This window comes from Nicotiana tabacum, chromosome 12, assembly GCF_000715075.1.
Source record: "Nicotiana tabacum cultivar K326 chromosome 12, ASM71507v2, whole genome shotgun sequence".
Lineage (NCBI taxonomy): Eukaryota > Viridiplantae > Streptophyta > Magnoliopsida > Solanales > Solanaceae > Nicotiana > Nicotiana tabacum.
In genome coordinates this window covers 4,600,030-4,612,863 of record NC_134091.1, presented here as the reverse complement: position 1 = coordinate 4,612,863, position 12,834 = coordinate 4,600,030, and the positions used below count along the sequence as shown (strand labels likewise).

General features: G+C 37.5%; 2 protein-coding genes across 2 annotated transcripts; one reads left to right on the top strand and one right to left on the bottom strand.

The window, feature by feature from the left end:
- Positions 1-2,561: 2,561 nt before the first annotated feature.
- LOC107828700 (uncharacterized) lies at positions 2,562-5,632 on the bottom strand. Its single transcript, XM_016656065.2, has 3 exons — positions 5,319-5,632; positions 3,444-3,912; positions 2,562-3,352 (listed from the first exon to the last, which is right to left on the bottom strand). The coding sequence occupies exons 1-3, from the start codon at positions 5,400-5,402 to the stop codon at positions 2,829-2,831; spliced, it is 1,077 nt and encodes a 358-aa protein (XP_016511551.2). The 5' UTR covers positions 5,403-5,632; the 3' UTR covers positions 2,562-2,828.
- A 1,738-nt stretch (positions 5,633-7,370) lies between these two features.
- On the top strand, positions 7,371-12,287 carry LOC107828701 (uncharacterized). Its single transcript, XM_016656066.2, has 6 exons — positions 7,371-7,773; positions 8,707-8,841; positions 10,100-10,178; positions 10,376-10,470; positions 11,464-11,631; positions 11,730-12,287. Exons 1-6 carry the CDS (start codon positions 7,461-7,463, stop codon positions 11,888-11,890), a joined length of 951 nt encoding a protein of 316 aa, XP_016511552.1. The 5' UTR covers positions 7,371-7,460; the 3' UTR covers positions 11,891-12,287.
- Positions 12,288-12,834: the final 547 nt, after the last annotated feature.

Genomic DNA, 12,834 nt, shown 5'->3' with positions numbered 1-12,834 from the left:
GAATTTTGCTATGCATCTACCTATGTTTAGGGATGGCAATGGGGCGGTACGGGTGCGGAGCGGTGCGGGTTTGAACCTAAGCGAGGCGAGGCGGGTTTGTGACAGTGCGGGTGCGGTGCGGGTTGAATTCTTTTATTAACAAAAACTTGCGGGTGCGGGTTGACGTGGGTATGACTGCGGGTTTGGCCAAGAAACATATACTGATTCAAAATTTTACACTGACGCTGCTTATAACAGTCTATTAGTATTGTACTATATGTTATTTTAGTTATTAGATTACATGGTTTCTCACCTTTATAAATAAAATGGACTCAGAGCTATTTGTACCTTCCGTTTCTTGATGATTTGGGGATTGAAGTTTGAACTTTCAAACGACTCATTGCAACAGGAAGTTAAAACAACCTAGCTTATAGCAATTGTAATTAAAAAAAAGACAAAAACTTAAACAGAAAACTCATTAATTTAGAAAAGTCTTCCTAAATTGTAGTGAAAAGAAAAAGATAAACCAAGACTTGATATGGTAACAACTGCAAGATACTGTCACTTTGATTTTGTTAGGGGTGCTTGTATAGGATTTGGGTTTAAATTAAATTAATACTATCTTATCAAAATTGAAAAAGAAGTTTATGAATCTTAATTTTTACTATCAAATTCATTCAAAAAAGAAAAAAAAAAATTAAGCGTTGGCGGGCGGGGTGGGGCAGGACGGGTTAAAATCTTCGCAGGTGTATGCGGGTTTGTCCCATGACCGCACCGCACCATACTGTTTGACATCTCTACCTATGTTGTTGAATTGGTCACAAGTTTTATCTGAATTAGTAACTCCATTATACCTATCTTATTGGTTCACACGTTTAGCCTGATTGACTAATTCTTCCGTTGTTCAATTGGTTGCAAGTTTAGTCTAAGCTTTGGATTTATCTTCATTCTATTTATTTTATTAAAGAATTAATACCCTAAAATTCTCTTAAACTATCATATTTTTATCGTTTTCCTACTTAAACTATTTGGTGTCCCCAAGACCTTCCTGAACTATATTGCCCTTCGTATTAAAATATCCTCATTGCTGACCTGGCATGACGTGTAAACTCGCTTAGGAGCACGTGACAGCTGAAAAAAGCCATCAAAAAGCCTCTAAAAATGCCGCGAGGGAGTTTTAATATGAAGGGCAATATAATTCAGGGGGATTTTTAGGACACCGAATAGTTTGAGTCGGAAACTGACAAAAACATGATAGTTTACGAGGATTTGGTATTAACTCTTTATTAAATTATTCACAACTTTAGTCTGCAAGGCTAATCTTACGATATTAGGACCAAATGCATAAACTTTTAGTTTTTGCAAACAAATTTATTCTCGTTCACAAGCTTAATCGATGGGTTAAACTTAGATTTACACATTCCTTTCAAATACTACCAACTTCAATTCATGAAGAGGAGGAGGAGAGCGGAGATGGACGCGGTGATGTTTAAAGAGTGTGGTCCATTACCTCTGAATCAATTTTATTTGAAGTGTATTCCATCGTCTAAGTTTCAACTTGAGATAGAGAATTTGGAGTTACATAACTAATACTATAAGGAAAATTTAATTGAAATAAAGTTCTCACGGGCAAAACTCCTACCTTTTCAAGTGAAATTTATGTCCAAATACAATTGACACATTCAGATAACTTCAAATACATTCTTTTTCTTTTCAATTTCAACCAAAAATTGTATGCCTACTTAAAACTGGAATAATTTCACTAACATTTGATGACCCGTATGCAACGTAAAAACATGCCCGTAAATGATACATGTTACTTTATTTAACTATAATTATTGGTATTTAACCATAGTTAACTACCACATTTTATACACATGATCGCAAATAATTAATATAAAATACTTAATATATTGGTATTTTCCTTCATGCTCTTAATAGTATCGACGGGTATTCTTTGGGTGCTTTCTTTGACACTAACCACAATATCACAATAGCCATCACTATTCACTGGCTATTATGGCATGACAATTTTCCCAATAGCCATCACTATTCGCTGCAGCTATCCCAGCAGTATCAATTTTTCCTTCTGCTGCAACCTACCAAGAAGAATTTGTTTTGATCCTTACCAGTTCTTCCTTTTGCTGTTATTTTTCTTTTTGTTGCCCCAAAAAGTCTCGTGGCTCAAACATTTTTTAGAAGGAAACTAGAACTACAGCTAGAGGAAGGCCACCAATTACTTAATGTAAATTATCTTAAGTTCCAGAATTACCCAGTGAATTTAATCAAAATAGATTAATGTTTTGCTAGTTCAACCACTTCGTAGTTTCGAAGCTACGCTTTGGGGAAATAAATGATTGAAGAAACAATGACGTATAATTTCGGAATAGAGCCAGAATTAGAAGACGCGAAATAGACCAGACAGATTTTTTAGAAAAATCCAAGTCATTGAAACTCAGAAGAAATTAAATAGTTTACTTTGATTGTAGCATTGACCGTTCACGTATAAGGTAATTTTCCACTTCGCTAGGTTCACTATAAATAAGCAGCGTTCCATACCAAGCACAAAATCGTCCTCACCATTAATAAATGTGTCCATATTTTCTTTTCTTTTTTTAACTTCATTTACAAATGCTCTGTAGTAAAAGCCAGTGAGTACATAAAATGAGACAACCAGCACAAAGAACTCTAAGAAAGTGATGTAACTCGCTGAAGAAAGTAAAAAGAATTAAAGTTGTTATGTGTGCCTAAATTCCAGGCTAAACCACAGCTGCTTCCCAGAGAAGAGCTACAAAATTCCCTGGGCAGTATATCGAGCTAAAACCTAACTATACACAGTTAGAAATGACTCAAAAGGGAACTGTGAAGGGCAATGCATACAACTCAGCATCATGAATGTATTGCGCCCGTGGCCATAATGCAGAGCTTCCACATGTTGAATCATTGCTGACTTCTTTGCTGACTGCACTTTTTTCTCCAACTCGAGTATGCTTAGGTTTTCTTTGAAACAGCCATGCTTCATCGTCAACGTCAAGATGCTCAGTTTGAAGACTTGGTGGAAGCCAGTTCTCTATCAAATTCCTGTACTGAAATTCTATGCTGTTCTCATGCGCTTTGGAGCATGATGCAGTTGCCGCCTTGTCTACAGCAACACAGTCTCTCCACCCAGACGTGGATGGACTTGGCTCTAAAACTGATGGGGACGGACAACCTTGATTGTTGGTTGCTTTCAGCAAAGGATTGGCTCTCTCTACACTTGTCCTGACTGTAACTTCTACATCTTTTTGGGCTGGTTTTCGCAACTGCTTCTCCTTGGCAGTTGATGTCTTACCTTGCCCATCCTTTTTAGACAACCGAATGCGGATAATGCTACCTATTGTCAAACAAAGAAACAAAAACATAAGCAACAGAAACAACAGAATACCAAACTAATAAGTATGGTAATAACATTAAAATATACTCACCGTGTGCCTGTATGTTGCCATGTGAAGGTGAGGCAGGCCTCTTCCTTTTATTGCTATTCTGGGTGCTGTCAGATGAGCAGCTGGAATTCTGTGAGCACACAGCCTGTCCATGTTCCTCAGTGAGATTGCTCCTCTCCAACTGTTCAGCTTCGTCTTCTAGACATTTAAACAAGTACATTCCTTTGGACTCATGAGTGGCTTTGTCAAATCCAGGATTACTTGACTCCTTCTTTGCCTTCTTCTCTTCTCTTCTCTTCTGTTTCTTTTCTTTCTTTTCCCTCTCCAACTGTTCAGCTTCGTCTTCTAGACATTTAAACAAGTACATTCCTTTGGACTCATGAGTGGCTTTGTCAAATCCAGGATTACTTGACTCCTTCTTTGCCTTCTTCTCTTCTCTTCTCTTTTCTTTCTTTTCCCTCTTCTTCTCCTTCTTCTTTTCTGCTTTAGCTATCTCCCTCTCCCTTTGGAGCTTTAGAGCACCAGAGGATAACAAGTTCAGAATAGAGGGAGAGAGAAGATGAATACAGCATGACCACGAGGATATTGCACAATTAAGATCTCACTGATCTTTTATTACATCAAAGAGGCATGTGTGGAGTAACAAACATGTGTTGGGTTCACAACATAGACTTGAATCAATATGACAGAATACAGTAACGCAGCACTCAGTCAGCTAGTTCAATTTATCACACAACCTGGCCTATGGCCTTGCATTGAGTTGCTTAAAAAGTTCTAAAGAAGTCCAATCATACAACACTCTAGCAAAGGGATAAGAGGGATGAGGCTAACCCCCACTCTGCTAAAAAGCACCAAAGCATGGAGAAATTAAAGAATAACATGTTCACGAACACCACATACACAAGCACTTAGCATTGTGGACTTAACTCAACAAAAGGGTACACTTTTATTGTGGACTTAGCATTTATCATTCCTATGATTGAAGGTGCTTAAACAATCATTTGAAATGTGCAGTTAAATGTAGACTAATGTGCAGTATTCATGCTTTATTAAGTGGTCATGTCAAAGTAATGAAAAATTACAGGGAATACCTAAAAACAACAACCAAGTAGCTCATGAGTTGTTTCATAGATGACAATCTCACTTAAACTTAATTTGATGGAAACAAATAGAAGTCTAAGCAGGAAAGAGGCCTAATAACACTTCTACGGGAGCTGGACCCAAATGGATATTTTTGAAATTTACAGTTAGGATAGTTGTTTTTTTAATTTGGTTGTGAAAATTTGTGCGCATTCCCCCAAAAAATGATTTTAAAAGAGTACCTCAAAAGTAGTTTTACCCAAAAATCTTCCCAAAGGATCTTCTGAAAATTCCATCAAAAAATCCCATTTTAAATTAGTTATAAAAACATATTGCAGCCCCCATTAGTATAATCTATAGTCACAGAAAATCTCCTATTTCACCACTCCATCAAATATCAAATCTGCAATAACCTGGTCTTATTACAGGATTACTCTAATTTCTCCCTCAAACAATGCACTAAACCCTAAAGTGTCCCTACACTTTTCCAACTTTCATCCTTGATCCATGGGCAGGAGATACACTATCAGCGGGCATCGAATTATCTGGATTTCCTATGATATATGTCGTAATATTAATCATATCCTTAAAACTAATCCAATTATAACCAGGTTAAACTGGGACATATACATTATTTACAACAATGAAACCCTAAATCGAAGTTCATAGATATGCACAACCCAATGAAACAACATTATTTCCTAGGAGATTCACATGGTATAGAATCAGATTTAAACAAGCCCTCATATGCTGGATTATTTCTAGCATCACGACGAAAAAATCAGCCAGGGACAAGAGCATAAACACATAAATCAAGTGCTCTTTGTTTCAACAAACCTTAATCGATTCGATCAAGGCTTCATTATTGGCTGCTGTATTCAGCGAATAGCCAGGTGGTGGGTATGGGAAGCACCGAGACATCCTCAATACACACAGAAGTACAACCCCTTTTCGATTTCAGATCTGAAATTCCCCCTCCTCTCTTTCACGAAAACACAAAAACAAATCGTAAAAATAGATGAGTAGCGTTTAGATCTTGGATCGATTTGGCGCGATACAATAGAAAAAATTGATTGAATCGCAAAAAAATCGAAGTTCTTCTGGAAACCCTAGAGCCGACACAGACGAAATTATCGAGAGAGGCGGAGATGAATAATAGGCCTAAGGTACCTCATAAGGGGGTATTTATAGGCAGATGAGTGGCCGACTTAAAGCGCGTTTTTATTTTACCTTATTGCCCTTTTTTTTTTTTTACGGTACTAATATCCTTTTCCTTAGCATAGACGGATGGCATCACTTAAGGCCCATTTCGTATTGGAAAGCAAGTATAGACCAATTAGAATTAGAAAAACAAGTTAGAAACAGTTTTAAATTGGTAATAATTTTATGTATTTTGTCCCTAAAATTACATGATATTTACAAATTTTTAAGCTAGAACTAAGAGACAAGAGGGGTTGCTCTGATGGTAATCAACCTCCACTTCCAACCGAGAGGTTGTGAGTTCGAGTCTCCCCAAGAGCAAGGTGAGAAGTTCTTGGAGGGAAGGATGCCGAGTTTCTATTTGGAAACAGCCTCTCTACCCCAGGGTAGGGGTAAGGTCTGCGTACACACTACCCTCCCCAGACCCCACTAAGTGGAATTACACTGGATTGTTGTTGTTGTTGTTGTTGTTGTTGTTGTTAAGCTAGAACTAAGAAAAATTTGGCTAGTGATTTGAATTTAATATGTTGTAAAATTTTAAATATTAATCCGTTCTAATGTCTTATTCATGATTCTTTATTATTACATGTTGTGTCATTCGTACATGTTACCTTAATGTATTGTTGTTACTATTGTTTGTTACTTGTTGCCTTATCTCCTCCGTGTCTTGAGTCGAGGGTCAATCGGAAACAGTCTCCCTATCTTTATAAGGCAAGGTTAAAGTCTGCATACACATTACCCTTCTCATATCCCATTTATAGGAATATACTGGGTTCGTTGTTGTTGTTGTTGTTGTTGTAATCAGTTCTAGTGTCTGGCTCTCGATATATCTATTTTTTAATACTCCCTCTGTTCCAATTTATGTGAACCTGTTTGACTAGACACGAAATTTAAGAAAAAATGAAGATTTTTGGAATTTGTGGTCCTAAACAAGTCTAAAAGGGTCCAGAGTATTTATGTGGTTATAAAAGCTTCTCATTAAGGGTATAATTGTAAGTTTAAGCTAAATTATTACCAAGTTTAGAAAGGAGTCATTCTTTTTGGAACAGACCAAAAAGGAAATAGGTTCACATAAACTGGAACAGAGAGAGTAGCACTTAAGTCGATTTTAAATCCAAACAAATAACATGTAAGTATATCTCCAATTTGGTATGTGTAATGAATAAAATATAGCAAAGCAAATATGTCTAATATTTTTTTACTCGAAGAACATATTAAATTGTTGCGAACAGAATGAAATGGATGCGCTTTGGAAGAAGGATTTATTATCTGTTATCGAGTCCTCCTATGGGAAATAACAAAAGCATCTCAATACTCAAAAATTTCATATTTGAAGTGAGTTTTAAAGAAATCGTTCGAATTTTAGCAAAAGCGGCTCATATATATGTAATTTGGTATATGCAAGGAATAAAATATAGCAACGCTCATTTGCTCTTGTGTACAAACAAATTAATTCATGTGGAAAATAATATTTTTCCAATAAACCAAACAAAAAGGAATTTTTTTTTCCCTTTTCCTTTCGATTCTTTTCCATTTTTCCAGCCAGTTTCCAAATTCCCATGGCTAGTTGGCTAGTTGCAAACAGTCAATTATGCAAAAAGGGTTAGTTGGGCCAACATTTTACCCGAACCGACTGCTCTGGAACCCAATTTTACCCGCTCACGTGGCAAAGGTTGAAACCCCTAGTAAACCCAAAATCGAGTTGTTTACAAGTTGCCACAAAGGCCCATAGAATAAAGTTACATTTTCCATAGATTTTCCGAATTTCAGATCGCCGGAATGAGGAGGATTAGTGGAATCGCCGCCATATGCCGGGCCATGGACGGTGCTGCTGCCGTGTCAGTTCCGCAGTACAGGACGTCTACTGTGGCTCGGTACAGCGCGAGCAGCAGCAAATACTCTGTCAGGTCTAATTGGTATCAACCTACTAGAACCGCCGCTCACGCTGTCGCCGGATCAGTGCTTTTCTCGGTGGCGGCTACCACCTTGACCGAGGAAGTCCACGCTAAAGAAGCAGTGCCTCCGGAATTACGCCCTAAGGATATTGTTCTTTATCAGTATGAAGCTTGTCCATTTTGCAACAAGGTTAAAGGTATTCACTTTTTTCGCTATTTCTGTCTTATCGATGTTTATTTTATGTTTAATACTTATTTTTGCTGATGCGCCTCAGTAAGAAAGAAAAAGCCATTTTTGTAAGAAAATCAAGTCTAGTGTAGGTAGCCTATTATATTCATCTGTGGTCTGTTAATTAGAGGATAGCTTGGAGATAGTTCATTGAGGATTAGATAATTATTCTATAGGATACTAGATTCTTAAAGTCTTCATAAACAATATACTCTCTCTGTTTCAATTTAACTTGCCACGTAGTTTAACAAAGAAAGGAAGGCTTTTGAAATTTGTTGTCTTAAAGATTCAATAACATTTGTGTGATTATAAAATCTTCTCATTAAGGGCAAGTTGAAAAGTTCAAAGTTAAATATGTCAATTTTTTTTTTGGAATGGATTAATAAGAAAATATTGTTATATAAACTGGAATGCAGAATATAGAAATATGTCAATTTTTTGGAATGGACTAATAAGAAAATATTGTCATGTAAACTGGAATGGAAGGAGTATCAAGTATCTTTTATTTCCACTAACATGGTGCTGTTGCCAAAGCATGCTTCACCTCATTAAACTATTTGATGTATTCTTGTACTTTTGTACAATTGCTAACAACTTCTGATAACAAAGAAATCCCCAAGGTCAATGGCGCATGGTTCGAAACTCGGTGGATTATGGGTAGTGAGCCTGCAAATCTAATCTACCCTTCTCCACTTAAGAGGCTTCTGTGTGCGGCATTGTATCAAATGTTTTCTTAAGGTTTATTTATTCGTTTTGACAATGTATATCTCTGAATAGTCGTAATGCATGCTGGTTAACGTTTATGATTCCATCACTGCTTTCTTCATCCCCCCATTAATTATCAATTTATCATTATCTGGTACGCGCCATAGTCCTTCACCCTGGAACTTTTCTTTTTCAGCATTCCTTGACTACTATGACATCGCGTACAAGATCATTGAGGTCAACCCCATCAGCAAAAAAGAAATCAAGTGGTCTGATTACCAGAAAGTCCCTATTGTGATAGTTGATGGTGAAACTCTGCTGGACTCATCAGGTATCTGATGTCCTAGAATAAATACACTTTTTTAAAGTAAATACATTCTCCCTGTGTGATGGCTGTAAATTATTTATGATAATTATGTTATGGTTTAGTTTCTAAACACTGGAAGGGAGCCTTGGAGCAAATGATAAAGTTGTCTCCGTGTGACCTATAGGTCACGGGTTCGAGGCAGGGAAGCAGCCACTAATGCTTGCATTAGGGTAGACTATCTATGTGACACCCTTTGGATGTGGCCCTTTCCTGGACCCTGCGTGAACGTGAGATATTTTGTGCACCAGACTGCCCTTTTTAGTTTCTATACACTGTTGATTGTAAAATGCATCTCAACCTATCCAACGTCTAAGCTCAATTGTGAAGTAAGCATTCGGAGTGACTATAAGATAACTATATATATGGATGACAATTTTGCATCGAAGATGGATTGAAATGGATTCTAGGACACCTCGGGGGTGTAAGAGTGTGCCACCTGGACTTAAGGGCAAGTTCTACGGAGTGGTGGTTAGACCGGCTATGTTGTATGGGGTTGAGTGTTGGCCCGTCAAGAAGTCTCATGTCCAGAAGATGGAAGTAGCTGAGATGAGGATGTTGAGATGGATGTGTGGACTGTGGTCATACTAGGAAGGACAAGATCAGGAATGAAGTTATTAGGGACAAGGTAGGAGTGGCATCTGTGGAGGACAAGTTGCGGGAGTCGAGGCTGAGATGGTTCAGGCATGTGAAGAGGAGAGACATAGATGCTCCGGTTAGGAGGTGTGAGAGGTTGTCCATTGCGGGTTTGAGGAAGGGTAGGGGCAGGCCTAAGAAGTATTGGGGAGAGGTAGTTAGGCAGGACATGTCATTGCTCCAGCTTACCGCGGATGTGACTCACGATAGAAAGACGTGGAGGTCGAGGATTAGGGTTGAAGGTTTACAATTAGTAGTGTGTTCCTCCTAGGCTTACCAGTAGTACTAGGACTATTTTTGTGTTATCTTATTCATGATTCTTTACTATTACATATTGTGTCATTCGTGCACGTTACCTTAATGTATTGTTGTTACTATTATTTACTACTTGTTGCCTTATCTCCATTGTGCCTTGAGCCGAGGGTCCATCGGAAACAGCCTCCATATCTTTATAAGGTAGGGGTAAGGTCTGCGTACACACTACCCTCCCTAGACCCCATTTATGGGATTACATTGGGTTCGTTGTTATTGTTTTTTTTTTTATGGTTATGTCTAAACATATTTCTTTTGCCCTTTTGGTGGATTATAGATATTATTGATAAATTATTCGAGAAGGTTCGTCCTGTTGATTCTACCTCGGATGCTGATGAAGAAAGCAAATGGCGCAAGTATGCACTTCTCTTTCTATTTATGATAGTTTTATGACTGTGTCGTAGCATTTTCCTGTTGAGATAAGTGATATTTGGTAATAAGATTATCGAGTCTGTAAGTGACATAGGAAATTAGCCGTTGTTTCCTGATTAAGCTTTTGCTTTTTGTTACGTAAGAGGGTCTTATCCACTAATCGTTATTCTTGCAAATGTAGGTGGGTGGATAATCACTTGGTGCATGTCTTAGCACCCAACATATATCGAACTACCTCAGAAGCTCTAGAATCATTCGAGTACATCACTAGTCATGGTAAGATTTGATTGCGGTGACCACATGTCAAGATGTTTCGGGAAGAAATTTTTACTTTTTGGTGCTTTTCCTTCTTTCATACTAGTAGCTTTAACTCAAGATGTCGTGTTTTACTTAATTCTATACATTTGGCAGTAAAACTATGATGCATGCGAGTATTTAATTAGTGTTGAAAAATTCTTGTTTCTCTTTTGGTGTTTTACCCATCTTAAAAGATTTCAGTTAGTTAAGTTTGGGATAGAGAATTAAAGTTGATGTCGGTAATACTTTGCTTCTTATTAGCTAGTCTTGATGTTGTCCCGTGGCTCGCCTTTGAGCATCTGTTCTTCTGTTACAACTGGAACAGTGATTACATATGTTGTATTACTTCGTGCACTGCAAACTTGGTCTGAAGAATTAAAGATGGAAATCTGTGAAATAGAATGCTGCTGTTTCAAGATATGTATACGAAGTCACGTCCTCTATAAATATGACCAAAGCAAAACACTCCCCAGTTTGTATTTGAAAGTAAAAATATGTGATGAAGCAAATGTATACTGCTCAGTGCTCGGTGTGTTACTAGTCGTGGCTGTTCTCTGTAGTTGAATTTGTCTTGCTCATAGTTTTCTCCCTTGCTCCCTGTGTTTTATTGATTCTTATGTATTTAAGCTAGGCTTGATATTGTATCAGAACCTGAATCGTAATGGAGATGAGAAAGAGTGGAATTTATTAGCGGTGCTTATACTGAGAGTTTAACAGTTCTTTGCTTGATACCCAAGGGAGGTTCAATTCTCAACTCCTCATAAATAATATTTCAGCTTGTACACACTAGCTAATAATAAATGGTGGAGTTTTTGTAGGCTGCATTTTGATCTCTGTTTAGCATAGTCCGGTTGCAGGTCTTATTCTATGTTGTGTACCTTTATGCGAGTTGAAGCCGTGGGTGTCTTTTAGAGCAATTTTTCCCGTGGTTTACCTGTTGCACCAGTCTAATCTTATTTATGCTATGGACAGGTAATTTCGGCTTTACGGAAAGATTTACCGTCAAGTATGGTGGTGCTGCATCCATGTATTTTGTTTCAAAGAGATTGAAGAAGAAGTATAATATTACCGATGAGCGTGCAGCCCTGTATGAAGCTGCAGAAACATGGGTTGATGCTCTGAAGGGCCGAGATTTTCTTGGTCTGTTTTAACTTCTACATCAGAATCTATTTGATTGATAATTTTTGCACCAAATCCTTGTCATATGTGTGAGCCTTGACTCATTTTCGATCTAACAGGTGGCTCTAAACCAAACTTGGCTGATCTTGCTGTATATGGCGTTTTGAGACCCATCCGCTACCTGAAATCTGGTAGAGACATGGTGGAGAACACACATATCGGTGATTGGTACTCTCGAATGGAAAGTGCAGTAGGTGTGTCTGCTAGAATTCAAGCTTGAGTGGCAATTAATTGGAAAACCACAAGCAAAGACAATTTTTGAGAGGTGTTGATTACAGTTCTGAGAAAGAATATTACTTTCAAGCTAATATAAAAAGGAGATGCACTTAACCAATTTTTGGTAGTTAAGGATACCAAATAAATTTGATTGCGCGCTTGTTTACATTCTATGTTGACTTATTCTTCTGGATGAAAGTTGTATTTGAGGTGTGCTGAGACAATCTTTCTTGCAGTTTACCACTATTTTGTCGCCAATGGTGCGAACTGTAAAGTTGTCACTTGCATGTGTCAATTTTACTACTGTTTTGTCCTTCTAGTAGCCAGTTTACCTTTTCTCTTAATAATGTATTCGATTTTTCAGCTGGATGCTGGAATTGATGTTCACCCCTTCTCTTCCCTATCCTTTTTCTCTGATATGGTTGAAGTTGAGCTAGAATTTAGAATATTGCATAGTTTGGATCATTCATCATTGTCTCATTTTGGAACCTGGAGCCAGATCCCTGTCCGAGGATTAGTTTGGTCGAAGTTTGTCCTTAACCTCCGACATTAATTTTGTCGCGTTTAAAAATAAAATTTCAGATTTAAATTAGAAAAGTCCTACCATGAATACTTAATCGTATTATACAAAATTAAGGAAGTCTTTTATAGTTTAAACTTGTCTAACAGCAAGAAATTGACGCGAAAACTAGAAGCCATTTTATTGCACACAAGTCTAGTCGAAGTCATTTTGCAAGTTACTTGGCAATACTAGGAAGTATGTACTTGGACCATTGTCATTTTCTCTTTGCCTAATTTAGAATGTTCTCACTGTTTAACACCAGAATAGATCTATTCTTAGAGGCGTAACATGAAAATAAATTTAATGACCTTAAAAATTGATGGTCTTGATTTGTTGACACCCACTTGTCTCATGGGTAAATCCTTGAGGTCAAAAGCTGGTTACCC